The sequence below is a fragment of the Notolepis coatsorum genome (assembly GCF_963971535.1).
Source record: "Notolepis coatsorum genome assembly, chromosome: 10".
Taxonomy (NCBI): Eukaryota; Metazoa; Chordata; class Actinopteri; order Aulopiformes; family Paralepididae; genus Notolepis; species Notolepis coatsorum.
This window is the reverse complement of record NC_140174.1, coordinates 135,856,683-135,876,682: the sequence shown is the minus strand read 5'-3', so window position 1 is coordinate 135,876,682 and position 20,000 is coordinate 135,856,683. Positions and strand designations below refer to the sequence as shown.

General features: G+C 48.8%; 1 protein-coding gene across 1 annotated transcript in view; it reads left to right on the top strand.

The window, feature by feature from the left end:
- The window catches only part of mfsd3 (major facilitator superfamily domain containing 3), a 99,144-nt gene that overhangs the window by 61,212 nt on the left and 17,932 nt on the right, over positions 1-20,000 (top strand). Inside the window, exon 5 of the mRNA XM_084322717.1 lies at positions 11,368-11,477. Coding sequence (XP_084178843.1) covers positions 11,368-11,477 — 110 coding nt within the window. The remainder of the gene's footprint in view (positions 1-11,367; positions 11,478-20,000) is intronic.

Genomic DNA, 20,000 nt, shown 5'->3' with positions numbered 1-20,000 from the left:
GTCTCGTGTCGCTAACAGAAGAGTCTTATTCGGCAAAACTCCAGTGGCTCAGGTGAATAATTCAGTGTCGGCAGGGAGCAGCGAGACAGAGATAGAAGCCCTGTGGTTCCTCTTGTGTTCCCAGCTAACACCGCTCGCTGCTCTGCCCCTCAGAGGCTTGGGGGGGGGGGGGGGGGGGGCACGAGAGGGGAGACATCACCAGCGTTACCGTCTGTTTCTTTGGCTCCCCCGTTCTAACCTGGAAATAGAATAGAGTTTAGTGGCGTAGAGGACATTAGCGGGAATATATGCAAGTATACAGCAAAGAGGAGTACAGTGGCGTAAAATAGATGTTCAGACTACTTCAGGAAAATAACTTTTTCTCTCTTGCTGTCTTACTGTAGCGAGGGAGAAGGAGAGAGAGGAAGAAGATTATTTTATTGTCAATGTACACAAGGCAATTTATGTAACTGAGGGGTACAATTCCCTGACTGTATGGTTAGATATGATACTTACTACCACTACCTCTTGTACTTTAGACTCTGGCCACCCAGTACTAGGTATAAATAATTATGATAAACACTCCCACCTGATGAAACGGATCCAACACAAATGTACCAAGTCGAAAGTCTGCGTTTAATAATAATACATAGCAAAAGGTATGTACAACGATCACTTAATTACATTTATGATTTGAAATAGTATGCACTTTTATGGCAAATGAGTATTCGTAGGTAGATCAATATCGAATGTCCAATCTCTGATTGCGCAGGAAGCAAATATACAACCTGGAATATTTAGGGAACAATAGCAATGATACTTGAATGATTATATAGCTGGATACACTAGGGGAAGGTTCCGACTGCTTGTAGGACAGCTGGAGGGGGGGGGGGGTAGAGTCTGGCTGTATCCCGTCTGGCCGAGGGTATCCTGGGAGAGCCCACAGTCGTGCGACCCGGTGCCCAGCGATCCTCGATCCACAGATGAAAGCAGTTGGACTCTCTGTGGCCGGCGTCCTCCGGTCCACGATGGAGAGACGTGAGGCGACCTCGTCGTGTAGAGCGTCTTCTCACCTGTCGTCCTCTCCGGGGGGGGTATTTCCAACACACCGCAGTGTTGGCCTTTATCCATAGAATAATCAAAGTACTCAAAGCATAATCCAAGCCGGGGAAGGCTAGCCGTCGTCGGTAGAATAATCCAATATACAGGTCCACTCGCTCTTTGGCCTGGAGCTCCTCGGGTGCAGCTTCACGTGGGGTCAACCACCCTGGATAAGCGTCCAGCTGATGCCCGAAACGATGGGGGTGCTGATTACTATAGAACTCTTACCGCACGAGGCACTACATATGAATAGACTATTATTAGCTTAATAGAATACGTCCAACTCGACGATATAGTGCCAAATATGACTATTCAAATATTAATATACACGATGTCTCAATGCCGATACTGGGCCGAATTGGCCTTACTGCCCACACGTGGTTCGCGGGGAGGCTTTTGCGTCTGTCACTCTGTTGGAGGGTAAGGAACTGGACTAAAAGAAAGCTCTACTTTAATAGCGCAGTATATATACGCACTATGAACAAATAGTACCATTAGTGGTGCGGTAGACATATTCCTACGCGGAACTAGGACTTGTCCATACATGTTGAGCGGTACGATTGAACCTGGTCTGAGGGGTATGGCGACCTGGCACCAAGGTCTCGTCCAATGGTAGAATGGAGACTATTATGGGATGTTCAGTAGACTAGAAGGGATATTCAATGCATATTGTACAAGGAATATACAAGGGATATCAGGGGATATACAAATACAATTAAATATATATATATAAATAAATATATATATTCGGTTTAATCTGATCCTTCAGAACAGCCGCCCCCTAATTGGTCCCAACCCAATTAGTTAAGCAGAGACAGATTAACCGCACTGTCTACCACTCAAGGGTTCGCTGTAAGGGTCAGTCAACTCACAAAGTCATAGGGTCATGGTCATCATCGATTGTGTCTGGGAGTCGGGGCAGTTCTATGAGCCTCGCCACAGGACGGGTGTAAATGCGCCCCTGGACGAGTACTTCAGCTGCTCGGACCTTGCCATCGGCACCGGTGATCACTTTGCTTACGCGGCCAGCCGGCCACATAGCTCTGGGTAGTGACTGGTCAATAATCATGACGACTGTTCCTTCCGTCAAATTGTCTCTCTCTTTTACCCACTTCTGGCGGGTCTGTAGAGACGGTAGGTAGTGCAGTAGGAAACTGCTCCAAAACTTGTCGGCTAATACTTGGCTGTACCTCCACATTCGTCGGCCGTTCGCTTCTTCAGGCCGGTACATTGTCTGGGGTAACGCGGGATCTAGCCGCCCCATCAGGAGGGTGTTGGGGGTGACTGGGTCGACATCTGCTACATCACTGGAGACGTAACCGAGGGGCTTTGAGTTCAATACTCCCTCAATCTCCGTGAGGACTGTCATTAGGACTTCTTCCGCCACAGTCTGGGCCCCAAGTACTGCGTACAGGGCTGTCTTTATAGAACGTACTTCTCGTTCCCAAGTTCCACCGAAGTGGGGTGCGTTTGGGGGGTTGAATTGGAAGTCAATCTGGGCTGGAGCGAGGTGGGTCTTCAGTTCTGGGCCCATAGCTTGGAAGCTCTCCCTCAGCTCTCTTTCTCCGCCTTTGAAGTTTGTCCCGTGATCGGACAATAATGTAGACGGTTTTCCTTTCCGTGATGTGAATCTTCGGAAGGCCATAAGGAATGAGTCTGCGCTCATTGTCGGAAGGAGCTCGATATGTATCGCTCTGGTGGTCATGCATTTGAATACAATACCCCACCGCTTCTCGGTGCCTCTTCCTTTCTTTATGTGCAGCGGGCCAAAACAGTCCATGCCTGTTGAGTGGAATGGCTTGTCGCCGAGTCGGAGGCGACATGGAGGTAGGTCAGCCATCCGTGGTATGTTGGGCTGCGCGCGCCACTTTCGGCAGTCTAGACAGGTTCGCTGGAAGCGTCGCACCGCCTCTCTTCCTTGAAGTATCCAGTAACGACGTCTGATTTCCGCGAAGACTCTCTCTGCTCCTGCGTGGTGTACATCCTCGTCGTATTTCTTTATAATCAGCTCTGTGACCTTGTGTCGGCTGTTCAATACGATCGGGTACTTAATGTCATCCGGTAAATTGGGGGCTCTCCGCAGGCGACCACCTACTCTGATGAGGGTATGTGTGTCACTCTCGGGGGCCAGATGAATCAATCTGCTGTCTGATGGGACGGGCTTTCCTCCCTGTAGACAGTCTAGTTCATCGGGGAACAAGTCTCTCTGGGCTCGTTGCAGTAGAAGCAGTTCTGCTTCCTCGTAGTCAGCTGCTGACATATCAGCGGGGGACTTAATCTCTGGGTGGTGCCGCAGGAATGTCCGTTGCTGCGCACTCTCTATGGTAATGCAATCGTCTATGTTGGGGTCTGCGGAGACAACAGTGTTCAATCCACAGAACATGGGTTTCTTATTCTCAGCCTCCTCGTCACTTGCTTCCCTCGGGGTGGGCGTGGGCCAATCTCCTTCCGGGAGCTTGAGGAATGCTGGTCCGTCACTGTAGATGTTATGACGGGTTAAGTCATCTAGGGACATTCCCCGGGTGATGACGTCAGCTGGGTTGTGTTTTGTATCAACATAGCGCCAGTTTGCTTCTCCGGTTAACTCTCCGGTTAACTCTTGAATCTCAGTGACTCTGACTCCCACGAAGACTTTGTATTTGCATGAATCCGATTTGATCCAGGCGAGTACTGTCATGGAATCTGACCACAGGATTGTTCTATGCACCGGAATGGTGAGCTCACGTTGGATGAGCGTGGCTAGATGCGCTCCTGCGAGGGCTGCGCAGAGCTCTAGACGTGGGATAGACTGTTGCTTGCGTGGGGCTATTCTCGAGCGGGCGAGGATGAATGCTGTGTAGATCTCTCCCCCCTCTTCTTGGGCCCGCAAGTAGGCTACTGATCCGTAGGCGACCTCGGAGGCGTCACTGAAGACGTGTAGATCCATTTTACATGTCTCTGGCCTCACCGTGGGTGGGAAGTAGCTTCGGCGTATATTAACGCCTGGGAGTGAGTGGAGTTCCATCTCCCACTCTCTCCAGGTGGATGCAAGGTGTGCGGGAATGGGGTCGTCCCAGCCCTGGTCCTTGTCCCACAATGCTCGTACAATCATCTTTGCCCTGGTGGTGTACGGTAGTATACATCCTAACGGGTCATATTGTCGGGCGAGTGTTCTGTACACACTCCGTCTGGTGGTCGGTATTGCCGTCGACCTTCCCTGCTCCGTGGTCAGGGGTTTGTGTCTATAGTGGAGCGAATCTGTTTTGAAGCGCCACACTAGTCCTAGTGTCATCTCTTGGGCTTCTCCTGGGATTGTGGCCATCCAGGTCTCGCTGCTCGCTGCCTTGTCCGCGGAGGAGAGGCTGCGCAGTACGTGCGGATCGCTGCTGGCCCACTGCCTGAGATCAAAGCCGCCTTTGATCAGAGAGGCGCGGAGTTTAAGTAGGAGAGCCTCGGCTTCTTCCTGGGTCGAAACGCTTTGTAGACAGTTATCTACGTAGAAGCTGTTCTTCACACTGTGTCGGACCTCTTCGTCCGCTGCTGGGTCCTCTGCGACATGTCTCTGTAGTGCAAATGTAGCACAGCATGGGCTGCATGTAGTTCCGAAAGGGAGGACTTCCCATTGGTAGATGGCTGGGTGCTCATCTCCTGGCCTCTCTCTCCATAGGAACCGCAACAGGGGCTTGTCCTCCTCTACTAATCTCACCTGCAGGAACATCCCTTTGATATCCCCGCTGATAGCCACCTTGTCCTGGCGGAAGCGGAGTAGTACGCCTAGTAGGGAGGGGCCGAGTGTAGGACCGGGCAATAGCTCTTTATTCAGATTTTGGGATCCGATCTGGTAGCTGCAGTTAAACACGATGCGGTCTTTGCCGTTGTGATGAACCTTGTGGTGGGGCACGTACCACGATTCAGTCGTCTGGTCGGCCTCTTTAATGTCAATCTTTGTGACGTGTCCCGCTGTGATGAGCTTCTCAATCTCAGCGCGGTATACACTTTCTTGGGCGGGGTCCTTGGCTAAGCGCCGCTCTGTGTTTAGTAGGTACCGCTCTGTGGCGTCTTTCTTTGCGTGAAAGGTAGGCATCCCTTCCCGCCGCAGGAGTGGCGTGGCGTATCTCAACACGCCGCTGACTGGGACTCTCTTTGTTCCCGTCTCGAGGAGGTTAATGGCGTAGATGTCGTCTTTAGAGCGAATGTCTTTCTTTTCGTTCTTAAAGGGCATTTGTTCTAAGGTCCATAGCCTCTCTACATGCTGCAGGAGTGCGGTGTCTCCCTCTGTGACTCGGGAGTGGAGACAGCTAGTGGCTGTGGTTCGGTTGAGAGATTTGGCGAGTGGGCCTTGGAGAGTCCATCCTAGGCGGGTCTCGACTGCTGCAGGACAGCCTCTGGGTCCGGTATGAACCCGGTCTATCGGGACAATGAGGTCTGCATGGTCGGAGCCTATCAACAGTGTCGGGGTAGCACCGTCTATGAGTGGGATCGGTAGCTTGCGTAGATGTACATATTTCTCCATCAGCTTGGCTACGGGGTATGTGTACCGCGACAGTCCTATTTCTTGGCTGGTGAAAGCGTCTGTAATCCTGTACCGTCGCTCGGGCTGGCCGCTTGCTGCGATAGAGCAGGGGTTCCCAAACTTTTCAGGCCGGGGCCCAGAAAATAAGGCGTCAGAGAGCCGCGGCCCAATGCACATCGTCTGGCTTTTTTTTTTTTTTTTTTGTCAGGTGACCGATTTTTTAAGCCAAATATCACTTCAATCCTATTAAGTTAGTTCAAGTTAGTTATTCATTTATATGTGCTATTTATGAGAGGGCTAACTTGTTGCAAAATAATAATGATAATAATAATAGCCTCATTAAAATACTATTGTTGCTTAGGTTGTTTTCAGCGTTTTATGTGCATAATCTGTTATTTAGTTTGAAATGTTCGTTGAAATAAGTAGATTTTTCGTTTTTGTTTATTTATTAAGTTAATATAAAACCATATAGTCACATTTTAGAATACAATAGAATAGAATTTTAGAATACAACTAGAAACACTGTCCTGGCCTGCTTCTAAGTTCAGTGGCCTGACAAAAAAAATTAAAATAAAAAAATAAAAAAATAAAAAAAATAATAATAATATATATATATATATTTTTTTTTTATAAATTTTTTTTAAATCATCTCGCGGCCCACCCGTGGCTGCTCGCGGCCCACCTTTGGGTCGCGACCCCGACTTTGGGAACCACTGCGATAGAGAATGAGACATTCTCGCCCTTTATCGTTTTCAAATCTCTTCTTATTGTCCGAATTGTCATTTGGTTTTCGCTCCCCCGCAGCCCTAGCTGGGCCGCAGCGGACGCGAGCAGAAGGGTCTTCTCTGACCCGTCATCAAGGACGGCGTAAGTGTCCATGACTTTATTCTGGTAGCTCAATGTCACACGGACTACCTTTAAGAGCACTCTGGCTCCGCTGCTGCTGGCGGGGTCGATGTACATGACGCTTGCTTTGCTGCTTGATGGTGCGGGTGGAGGCCGCCGTCTGTTACTGTCGTGGAGTATGTCCAGATGGGCTCCATCGCACCGACTGCACGTTTTCTTTAAGCGGCATTCGGCTGCCATGTGTGATCGCGCACAGCGAAAACAGCGTCTGTTGGACTTTATCCATTGACTCGCTTCCTCCGCATTCATCTTGGGGAATGAGTCACATTGTGACAGCCAGTGTTCTTTCTCACAGTAGGGGCACACTATCTTCCACTTCTCCTTTCTTGAGGGGGTACTGTGGCTCCTACTGCTTGGCACTGACTCCGATTGGTGCATGACAGTCACCGATCTTCTTCCATCATTTAGTCTCCTGGTTCCTTCTCTGGAGCCAGGGGTGCTCCGTCCGAATGTATCTAGCCGTAAGCTGCTGACTTCTCTCGCCAGGAAGTCGGCTAGATCGAGGAGGTTCGGTTCGAGGCCATTAGGGTCTCGGTGGTCTCTCTGCCGCCTAAAGCGCTCCTGTCGGGCGGGCGGTAGCTTCTCCAAGATCCTCTCTACATTTGAGTTGGCGTATAGTTCATGCCTACCCTTTTCCCTCTGCGCTCCCAGCATCCCTACTAGGGACTGCACTCTGATGGACCGGTCGTCCAGTGCTCGATTGTCTGTTGCTGGGGGTAGGCGGTCGATGTGCCTGATCTCCTGGATCACGTAATCCCATATACGTCCATATCTCTGGTCCAACGCTACCAGCGCTGCGGTGTATGGGGTCGTGGAAGTGGCGTAGGCGAGCGCTATGTTGTGCGCGCGGGGTACCTTTAAATGCTTCAGTAGTATCACGTATTTATGGCGTTCATCAATGACATCCACCAACATTGTCTCCAGACACATGCGGAGCTCCGTATACTGGGCCCGGTTCTCCTGGGTGAAGTCTGGTACCATAGGTGTGCCAATGTATGACGCGGATTGTTGATACATCGGCGAGCGTTGGGGGAGAGGCCTCCTAGGCGAGTCTCCTCCTGCTCCTTGGCGTGGGCTGGTACCGGCTGTGTACCATGGCCCGCTGGTCCAGGTGCTGTTCCTCGGTGCGGGTCGTGCGTCGTGCTCACCCGTGAATAGCGTCGGGGGTCTGTAGCGCAGCTCCGCGGGGGTATAGCCTGGGCTGTACTGGACCTCCTGGTCCGGTAGAGTACTGTGCTGTCGTCGGGCGTGGTTCTCCTCCTCTTCCTCTTCGTCTTCCGTTAGGTCATCCAGGGCTTGTAGTCTCTGATTTAGCCTCTCCGCAGTGTATGCTGCTCCTTCCCGGTGGCTGGGTCTCGCTTGGACCGGTTGGGGAAGGGGGTCTGCGGGGGGTATAGACCTCGTCTGTTGGTCAAGTTCAGGGTCGCTTACTCGGCTAGGGGATGCCGCCCTGGAGTGATGTCTAGACGAGTTCCTGGAGCCTCTGGTGGAGGGAGGGGGTGTTGTCCTTCTGATCAGCTGTTCTATTAGTTGCGCTTGTGCTCTGTCGCGCTCGGCTTCGCGCTTGGTGAGATCCGATTCTCTCTGGGCACCGGTGGCGGCGCGCTGGGCGTCGGCCCGGTCTCTTGCCATATTCTCTTCCATCTGAATGCGTCTTATTTCCAGGCGTATGTGCTCTTCTTCGCTCCGTTGCTGTATCTGCAATCGATCGCGTTCACCCTGGAGTCTATCGCGTTCAGTAGAGGCTTTCAGGCTGACGAGGAATGCCTGCTGTAGTGTCCTCTCTGCCTCGCTGGGAGAAGACGGTTGTATAGGGGAGCCGTCCCTTGGGGTACTCCGTGCGGAGTCTTGGAGCTCTATCTCCACGGTGCTCTCCTCATCTTCTTCCGTGCCGAGTTCTCTCTCGGTAGTGTTGTCTTCCTCCCGGGACTCGTCGGGGACTACTTCTTCGGTATTGGCGGGGTGTAAAGTCATGTCTGGTTCCCCCTGGTCCCCACCGTGAGCTGGGTCAGTTACGTTAGAACCCATAGGGGCCTCTATAGTCGGGGTAGCCTGGTCGTTAGGGTTAGACATAATTTTACTTTCTAGTTTTACCGCGTTTACTGTTGGTAGAAGACTAGGTTGTTGACTGACAGCGTAAGCCTCTAGGTACTGAGGGAGCTGTCGTTTGCGCCGCGGGCGTTGTTGGTTAGGAGGATCGTTTCGTGGAGTGTTCATCATAGGCCATTTTAATATTAATAACACTATATTAATATTACACTGATTACCATCCGGCTCGAAGGACCAATTGTAACTGAGGGGTACAATTCCCTGACTGTATGGTTAGATATGATACTTACTACCACTACCTCTTGTACTTTAGACTCTGGCCACCCAGTACTAGGTATAAATAATTATGATAAACACTCCCACCTGATGAAACGGATCCAACACAAATGTACCAAGTCGAAAGTCTGCGTTTAATAATAATACATAGCAAAAGGTATGTACAACGATCACTTAATTACATTTATGATTTGAAATAGTATGCACTTTTATGGCAAATGAGTATTCGTAGGTAGATCAATATCGAATGTCCAATCTCTGATTGCGCAGGAAGCAAATATACAACCTGGAATATTTAGGGAACAATAGCAATGATACTTGAATGATTATATAGCTGGATACACTAGGGGAAGGTTCCGACTGCTTGTAGGACAGCTGGAGGGGGGGGGGGGGTAGAGTCTGGCTGTATCCCGTCTGGCCGAGGGTATCCTGGGAGAGCCCACAGTCGTGCAACCCGGTGCCCAGCGATCCTCGATCCACAGATGAAAGCAGTTGGACTCTCTGTGGCCGGCGTCCTCCGGTCCACGATGGAGAGACGTGAGGCGACCTCGTCGTGTAGAGCGTCTTCTCACCTGTCGTCCTCTCCGGGGGGGGTATTTCCAACACACCGCAGTGTTGGCCTTTATCCATAGAATAATCAAAGTACTCAAAGCATAATCCAAGCCGGGGAAGGCTAGCCGTCGTCGGTAGAATAATCCAATATACAGGTCCACTCGCTCTTTGGCCTGGAGCTCCTCGGGTGCAGCTTCAAGTGGGGTCAACCACCCTGGATAAGCGTCCAGCTGATGCCCGAAACGATGGGGGTGCTGATTACTATAGAACTCTTACCGCACGAGGCACTACATATGAATAGACTATTATTAGCTTAATAGAATACGTCCAACTCGACGATATAGTGCCAAATATGACTATTCAAATATTAATATACACGATGTCTCAATGCCGATACTGGGCCGAATTGGCCTTACTGCCCACACGTGGTTCGCGGGGAGGCTTTTGCGTCTGTCACTCTGTTGGAGGGTAAGGAACTGGACTAAAAGAAAGCTCTACTTTAATAGCGCAGTATATATACGCACTATGAACAAATAGTACCATTAGTGGTGCGGTAGACATATTCCTACGCGGAACTAGGACTTGTCCATACATGTTGAGCGGTACGATTGAACCTGGTCTGAGGGGTATGGCGACCTGGCACCAAGGTCTCGTCCAATGGTAGAATGGAGACTATTATGGGATGTTCAGTAGACTAGAAGGGATATTCAATGCATATTGTACAAGGAATATTGTACAAAGGTCCTAACAGACCTTGACTATGCGGACGACATCAGCCTGCTCTCTGACCAGGTGGAGCAGGCACAGGAACTCCTGTGCAGAGTGGAGACGGAGTGCGCCAAGGTTGGCCTTAGGCTAAATGCCAAGAAAACCGAGGTCATAATGTATAACATCCTCCCGGATCATCCACCTCTAAGGACAACAGGAGGCTCTGCTCTAAAGGAAGTCAGTGATTTCAAGTACCTGGGCTCGTGGGTCAACTCGTCCGAGCAAGACCTTAAAGTGAGGAAGGCACTTGCGTGGAGGGCTCTGAACGGCATGACCAGTGTGTGGAAATCCAACCTCCCCCGTCAAATCAAGCTCAACTTCTTTCATGCAACAGTTGAGTCTGTCCTTTTGTATGGCAGTGAATGCTGGACCTTGAAGCCCACCCTGCAGAAGTCCTTGGATGGGTGCTACACCAGAATGATGCGTGTGGTGCTCAACATCAACAGGGATGAGCATGTCACTAATGCAAACTTGTATGGGGGGGTGCTAAAGGTGAGCGATAAAGTGGCAGTCAGGAGAATGAGGCTGGCAGGTCACTGCCAGAGACACCATGAGATGCCAACCAGCAAACTTGTACTGTGGGAACCAACACACGGGCATCGATCACGAGGACGTCCCACGTTAACCTATGTGGACGTACTCAGGAGAGATGTGGGAACAGAAAGCACCGGCGAGCTAGCCAGATGCATGGAGGATCGGGATGACTGGAAGCACCGATGGAGGGCCCGTCCGAGGACGACCTAGATAGATAATATACAAGGGATATCAGGGGATATACAAATACAATTAAATATATATATATAAATAAATATATATATTCGGTTTAATCTGATCCTTCAGAACAATTTAAATTAGTCTTTTCGCATATCTCTCCTAGTTACACACACACACAGTCCCCCACACATATGTATGTCATCAGAGAGGTCAGAGTGCAGGGCAGTGCAGCGCCCCCTGGAGTAGTTTTTGGGGTTCAGTGCCTTGCTCAAGGTCACTTAGGCAAGATGGTGAGCACCATAGATAATACTAGATGAATAGGTAACACCGGCCACCCTTCAGTCACCAGCTCACAGACGGAGTACACCCTCCTGTCGGAGACGGGGATCGAACCAGCAACCTTTTGGTTACCGGCCGGCCTCTTTACCTCTAGGCCATCCTACCTTTTTCCTCTCAGAAGAGGACGATTTTTTTTTATATTGTCTTTCTCGGGCATGTCTGAACTGTGTGTGTGTCTGTGTGTCTTCCAGGTATGGCGGTGTTGAGTATGAGTGTTCAACACTTCCTGGGAGGCCTCATCACCACCCTCACCTTCACCACCATGATGTACTGCACTCAGAGGGCTGAGGAGAGCGTCCAGGTAAACTACTGTACATGAAGATGTGTTCCTGTGTTTGTTCTGCAGTTACCTCTACTCTACCGCTTTAACGCTTGCTGTTGGATTGCAGTGGCGATACAGAGAAAACCCTTTCTTAACAGTGAGCTGAGGCCCTGTCCACACGAGAGTTTGGATTTAATATGACCGAAGTTTGAAAAAATAAAACTCCGTCCACACGGTGAACACAGGTGGACAACCGTGTATAACTGCGTACTCACGGCAGAGCTGGAACCCAGCAACAGATACATTTAGTACAATGTAATACAATGCCAAAGCAGTAGGCGGCGATGTTGTTCAGACATGAAGGCCATTTCAACCAATCAGAAAAGACTGAACGCTCACTAAATTTCCTGTTGGGTCGCGATCTGCCATTAATTTACTGAAGAAGAAGAAGTAAACTTCCTGTTTAGAAGCACAGCTGGACCCTATTGATCATTTTGCCAACGGAACATATATTTTCAGCAAAGAAAGAAACTGCAATAAACAAACGGATACATTCACTGTGTTCTGCCTCTCATTTTGTTGATGAAACAAAACCATCAGCAACACAATTTACCACCAAGAGCGGATAGTTTAGTCTCACAAAAGACCGCCGGTGTTGTTAGCTACATGCTAATGTGAATGGCTATATCCATGTATAGTATATAGCTTAAATGCTAACGTAATGTGGTAACGTTACCGATATGAAATGGATGTAAACGTTATTTAACAGATTGCAGAATGGGTACAATACAATACGGCTCAATACAAACAATTGTTAAGGGGATGCAGTCTGGACTGGGTTCCTTATAACAATAACTTGACAACACATGAGTTTAGTTTAGCTGCAGCTACATGTTTACTCTGAGCGTCAACAGACATCAGTCGATCACAACACTCTTCAACACAGACGATACGTTTTGAACAAAAGTTTGTTACAATCATTTTCATATAACGCTACTTGGGACAGCTCTGCTGTAAACACTGGTGTAGTTGGCTCTGCTCTAATCTCTCTACCCCGCGGTCTGCCGTGAACATGGGGAATAATTGCGACAGCGATGCTGTAAACACTGGGAATAACCTCGGTTGCTATGCCCACACGCAACTGCAAAACCGCACAACTCCACCCTGGCCACCGGTTTCAAAGACCGCGGTTGCAGTGTAGCAAATCCCCGGTTGTGTGTGGCCGAACAGTGCAACTGCGCACATACAATCACGGTTACATTAAACTAGGGTGACCATATTTTGATTTCCAAAAAAGAGGACATAGCGTGGAATAAACTCGCCGAAACGGTAAAGTGTGCCACGGGCACGCCGTGATTCCGATCCGTGTGAAAATATTCACGGCCATAGAGGAGACCGTGGGACACCGAATATGTGTCTCGAATTTGCTCCCACGCGGCACGCAAAATCGTGCAAGTCTTGTTTACATCAGGGTCCCCCATTTTCAATTCATCATAAATGTACAGTTCCCTCCCCCTTGTATATATTTACTCTATGTCACAAATGTAACAGTACTGCTTTGAGGTCTTTCTCTGGTCTGCACCCCCTTAACAATTGTGTGTATTGAGCTGTACTGTACCCATTCTGCAATCTGTTAATAAAGTTTTCAATCAATCAATCAATCAATCCCACAGTGCAATACTCCAATTCAGCCATTGGGTGGGACGGTCATGTGACCCAAATCAGCCAATGGAAGCGAGGGTCCTTAAAGTGTGGGTCCTTAAAGTGTTGCGGTCCTGAGTATTGGTGCTCTCGTCCTGCAGCTGGATACTATTGCCTCACAGCGCGGCCGTCAGCGCGCGGCCCAGAGAGCGCCGCTGGCTCTGCGGCTCTGCAGCTGCATGCTTCTCCGGGAGTCCGGTTGGATAATGCCATGTAAAAAGTTGCATGCCTGACATATCGGCATGTAACTCGAGAACCGACGCACGGATTTTGGCGATCCAGATGGCATTCGAACGGCAACGAATAGCGCTTTAATTCAGTAATTTATATGTTCGGCGAAAAATGCAGCCCCGAGCCTTCAGATGCTCGCAAAGGGCCGTGAAACTGAAACTGAAACTGAAAAACAGTGAAACCCCGGACATTTCGATGAATTAATAAACCCCCCCCCGGACGTCCCGGACAGGGCGTGAAAAGAGGACATGTCCGGGCAAAAGAGGACGTTTGGTCAGCCTAATTAAACCCAGCGTTCGTGTGGACGGGGCCTGAGTCTCACCTGCCTATCATCCAGTTCATATTCTCTCCCTCCCTCCCTCGCTCTCTCTCTCTCTTTATTTTGTACTGTAACATTACATTTTCATTTAGCTAACACTTTTATCCAAAGCGACTTACAAGTTCTGTACAACAAGTCAGCAGGAAGGGCACAACTCTGGCAGCTACAGTAAGGGTAAGTGATGTTGAACTTGAGTGCTACAGACTTGAGTGCATATTAGCATAGTAGGTAAGTAGGCAAGGTAGATTCCTTAGTAGCAGAGTGCACACTAGTAAAAGACAGTATAACGATTTTTCAATTTTATTTTTATTTTTTGGATATTGCGTCCATTTTGGTAATGTCCTTGTGTCCGTTAGGTCATTTCCTTGTGTCCGTTAGGTCATTTCCTTGTGTCCGTTAGGTCATTTCCTTGTGTCCGTTAGGTAATGTCCTTGTGTCCGTTAGGTCATTTCCTTGTGTCCGTTAGGTAATGTCCTTGTGTCCGTTAGGTAATGTCCTTGTGTCCGTTAGGTCATTTCCTTGTGTCCGTTAGGTCATTTCCTTGTGTCCGTTAGGTCATTTCCTTGTGTCCGTTAGGTAATGTCCTTGTGTCCGTTAGGTAATGTCCTTGTGTCCGTTAGGTAATGTCCTTGTGTCCGTTAGGTCATTTCCTTGTGTCCGTTAGGTAATGTCCTTGTGTCCGTTAGGTCATTTCCTTGTGTCCGTTAGGTCATTTCCTTGTGTCCGTTAGGTAATGTCCTTGTGTCCGTTAGGTAATGTCCTTGTGTCCGTTAGGTAATGTCCTTGTGTCCGTTAGGTAATGTCCTTGTGTCCGTTAGGTAATGTCCTTGTGTCCGTTAGGTAATGTCCTTGTGTCCGTTAGGTCATTTCCTTGTGTCCGTTAGGTCATTTCCTTGTGTCCGTTAGGTAATTTCCTTGTGTCCGTTAGGTAATGTCCTTGTGTCCGTTAGGTAATGTCCTTGTGTCCGTTAGGTCATTTCCTTGTGTCCGTTAGGTAATGTCCTTGTGTCCGTTAGGTCATTTCCTTGTGTCCGTTAGGTAATTTCCTTGTGTCCGTTAGGTAATGTCCTTGTGTCCGTTAGGTAATGTCCTTGTGTCCGTTAGGTAATGTCCTTGTGTCCGTTAGGTAATTTCCTTGTGTCCGTTAGGTCATTTCCTTGCGTCTAAAAGGAAAAGCAGCGGCAGGCAGGGGAGGAAAAGTTGATACCGGCACCCTCACAATTTCCTGATTTGTGCAAACACATTTAAAAACAAATGCACGATCACACGTACGCTTTAAACATCGTAGTATATACATTTATTATCTATCGTTCTGTCGTGAAAACCCAGCCTATTTAGTTCTCTCCTCCCTGACATCCAGTCAGACGTGTGCTGAGCCCGGCGGCGCGTGCAGCTGGGGCCGTGTTTCTTCTGGATGTCGGAGAGAATGTCTGCTTCTGGGAGAGCCGTCTCTGTGGCTGTCGCCTCTGGCAAAATTAGCCACAATAATTTGACCGTGCAGCAGAGAAGCCCACGGCTCTCAGAGATTATAATAGAGATTTAATATAAAATGAACACAGCGGCGATTGGTTGTTAGGGTTTAAAAGCTGTCATTTTTCTATCACTTTTCCTTGGTTTTTCAAACAGGCACGAAGAAAATCTACAAAACAGTGTAAGAATCTCAGAGACACGTGGGTTTCTGCGTTGCATAGTAAAGTTACTGGCTAATCTTTACTTTTGCTAGAGGCTACCGCCATAGAGAAGAATCTTCCGGAACCAGAGGGGGAGGGCTCTTTGGAGCCGGAGAGAGGGAGACATGACAGGAGGCTCATTACCCACTCCCCCATGTCATCTCCTCTACCTGTCAGCTCTCATCAGCTGTTCCTACCTGGGCATTCTCACCTGTCTCTAACCACCTGTCTCTACCCACCTGTCTACTCACCTGTCTACTCACCTGTCTCTACTCACCTGTCTCTACCCACCTGTCTCTACCCACCTGTCTACTCACCTGTCTACTCACCTGTCTCTACTCACCTGTCTCTACCCACCTGTCTCTACCCACCTGTCTACTCACCTGTCTCTACTCACCTGTCTCTACCCACCTGTCTACTCACCTGTCTACTCACCTGTCTCTACTCACCTGTCTCTGAACTTCATAAAAGTCAGACAAAGCTTTCCAAAAGCTCAAACAGTGAACTCCAAGCCCACGTGGTTGAACTAAAAATCCAAAGAAACAGACTAAGAAATGACGTAAACACCATGATCAGAACCGCAAAAAGAAATTTCATCAACGACAAAACTGAGGAAAACAAAAACAAACCCCGCGAACTTTGGAAATTACTCAATAATCAACTAGGCTGCAGTAAAAAACTTAAAACCAGATTCTCAAACATAAACATAAAGACGGACAACACGCTCATCACAGACAAGCTGGATGTAGCCAATTACTTAAACATCTTCTTCACAAACATAGCCACAACACTGGTAAACAAACTACCCTCCCACTCAGGGCATTATGGGGTAGAACACATAGTAGCATACTACAAAAACCTAGGGGTCCACAAAGACGACTTCAAACTTGAAATGGTAACAACCGATGAGGTACTCAAAAAATTGAGCGCCCTCCAACCTAACAAGGCCACTGGCCATGACAACATCCCCTCCAAATTCCTCAGAGACGCAGCAGCCGCCATCACCCCAGTCATCACACACATAATAAACCTCTCTATAAAACAGGGGCACGTCCCCAAGGACTTCAAAATTGCGAGAGTGACCCCTCTACACAAAAAGGGCAGCAAATTAGACCCAGGCAACTACCGCCCTGTTTCTATTCTTACCTCCATCTCGAAAGTCATGGAGAAAATAGTCTACGAACAGGTCGAAAAGTACCTGGCGGAAAAAAACCTAATCTACGAATTCCAATCTGGCTTCAGAACGTCCCACTCCACTGACACATGCCTCCTCTATTTGAACGACCACATCAAACAAGAGGTGGACGCTGGCAAATACTGCGGCATGGTCATGCTGGACCTACAAAAGGCCTTCGACACTGTCAATCACTCCATTCTAATGGACAAGCTAAAAGCAATTGGTTTTGATAGCCTATCAGTGAGCTGGATGCAATCCTACCTGGAGGGGAGAGAACAGATGGTAGAGGTAAACGGTACTCTATCCCCCCCCCTCACAGTGAGCTGTGGTGTTCCACAAGGAAGCATACTAGGACCGCTACTCTTCCTAATTTATGCAAATGACATGTCGTCAGCCTGTGACTGCAACTTGTTCCTGTTTGCGGACGACTCAGCCCTGCTGGTCTCTGACAAGAACAAATTGCAGGTTGAAAAAACCCTCAGCACGGAACTAGGCAAAATCTGCATATGGCTCGCTGATAACAAACTATCATTACACATGGGCAAAACAGAGTCCATTCTCTTCGGTTCAAATAACAAACTCAGCAAGACCGACGGCTTCTCAGTTACAGTGGGTGACAATATTGTCACAAGGAAAGACGAAATTACCTACCTGGGTTCCATCCTAGAGGCAAATCTTTCCTGTGACAAAATGGCATCCAATGTAATAAAAAAAGTCAACCAACGAACTAGATTCTTGTACCGGATCTCCTCTCTGGTAAACAAGAATACCCTGAGGACTCTGGCAGGAGCACTCATTCAAGGGTACTATGACTATGCGTGCACCTCATGGTACCAAAGCACCTCAAAGGCGCTTAAAACAAAATTACAAACATCACAAAACAAACTGGTCAGACTACTACTTGACCTGAACCCCAGAACCCACCTCACCCCTGCCCACTTTGCCAACCTAGGATGGCTTAGAGTAGACGACAGAGTACAGCAACTTGCAATGGGCCTGGTCTACAAGATACACTATACGACCGGGGTGCCCATGTACATGTCAAAATACTTCCCAAAGGTCAGTGAATACCACAACCACTACACCAGAGGAAGCTCAACAAATCATGTTAAACCCAGATTCGGCTCAAACAAGGGACTAAACACGTTTCGCAATTATGCCACAACAATGTGGAACGCCCTACCCAAAGCTGTAAAGGAATGTGAATCCCTGCCCACATTCAAAACCGCCCTTAAAGAGCACCTACGGGAGGCTGCAATTCGAAACTGGCCACCGTAAATGCCCAAAACCCCCACCACCTCCTAATAGACAGTCTCCTCCCCACCGCATGTATATATTCCCTCCCCGCCGTATGTATATTCCCCTCCCACCCACCCACCCCCTCCTAATGTACAGTCCCCTCCCCATCATATGTATATACTCGGTCAGGATCTAGGGGTAACAGTACTGTATATTTGAATACCGCCTATGTCACAAATGTATCAGTACTAAATACCTATATGTCCCTATGCCATAAATGTCATGTATGTTATGTATGTCATAAATGTCTATATGAATTGAAAATGGGGGACCCTGATGGAAACAAGACAAACGTCTTTCTCAGGTCTGCATCCCCTTAACAATTGTATGTATTGAGCCGTACTGTATTGTACCCATTCTGCAATCTGTTAAATAAAGTTTTCATTCATTCATTCATTCATTCATTCATTCATTCATTCATTCATTCATTCATTCATTCTACCCACCTGTCTACTCACCTGTCTACTCACCTGTCTCTACCCACCTGTCTCTACTCACCTGTCTCTACTTACACCTGTCTACCCACCTGTCTCTACTCACCTGTCTCTACCCACCTGTCTACTCACCTGTCTACTCACCTGTCTCTACTCACCTGTCTCTACCCACCTGTCTCTACCCACCTGTCTCTACTCACCTGTCTCTACTCACCTGTCTCTACTTACACCTGTCTACCCACCTGTCTCTACCCACCTGTCTCTACTCACCTGTCTCTACTCACCTGTCTCTACTCACCTGTCTCTACCCACCTGTCTACTCACCTGTCTACTCACCTGTCTCTACTCACCTGTCTCTACCCACCTGTATACTCACCTGTCTACTCACCTGTCTCTACCCACCTGTCTCTACCCACATGTCTCTACTCACCTGTCTCTACTCACCTGTCTCTACTCACCTGTCTCTACTTACACCTGTCTACCCACCTGTCTCTACTCACCTGTCTCTACCCACCTGTCTACTCACCTGTCTACTCACCTGTCTCTACCCACCTGTCTCTACTCACCTGTCTCTACTCACCTGTCTCTACCCACCTGTCTCTACTCACCTGTCTCTACCCACCTGTCTCTACTCACCTGTCTCTACTCACCTGTCTCTACTTACACCTATCTACTCACCTGTCTCTACTCACCTGTCTCTACCCACCTGTCTCTACTCACCTGTCTCTACTCACCTGTCTCTACCCACCTGTCTCTACTCACCTGTCTCTACCCACCTGTCTCTACTCACCTGTCTCTACCCACCTGTCTCTACTCACCTGTCTCTACTCACCTGTCTCTATCCACCTGTCTCTACTCACCTGTCTCTACTCACCTGTCTCTACTCACCTGTCTCTACTCACCTGTCTCTACTCACCTGTCTCTACTCACCTGTCTCTACTCACCTGTCTCTATCCACCTGTCTCTACCCACCTGTCTCTACTCACCTGTCTCTACTCACCTGTCTCTACCCACCTGTCTCTACTCACCTGTCTCTACTCACCTGTCTCTACCCACCTGTCTCTACTCACCTGTCTCTACTCACCTGTCTCTACTCACCTGTCTCTACTCACCTGTCTCTACTCACCTGTCTCTACCCACCTGTCTCTACTCACCTGTCTCTACCCACCTGTCTCTACTCACCTGTCTCTACTCACCTGTCTCTACTCACCTGTCTCTACCCACCTGTCTCTACTCACCTGTCTCTACTCACCTGTCTCTACTCACCTGTCTCTATCCACCTGTCTCTACTCACCTGTCTCTACTCACCTGCCTCTACTCACCTGTCTCTACTCACCTGTCTCTACTCACCTGTCTCTATCCACCTGTCTCTACCCACCTGTCTCTACTCACCTGTCTTTATCCACATGTCTCTACTCACCTGTCTCTACTCACCTGTCTCTACTCACCTGTCTCTACTCACCTGTCTTTATCCACATGTCTCTACTCACCTGTCTTTATCCACCTGTCTCTACTCACCTGTCTCTACTCACCTGTCTCTACTCACCTGTCTCTACTCACCTGTCTCTACTCACCTGTCTCTACTCACCTGTCTCTACCCACCTGTCTCTACTCACCTGTCTCTACTCACCTGTCTCTACTCACCTGTCTCTACTCACCTGTCTCTATCCACCTGTCTCTACTCACCTGTCTCTACTCACCTGTCTCTACCCACATGTCTCTACTCACCTG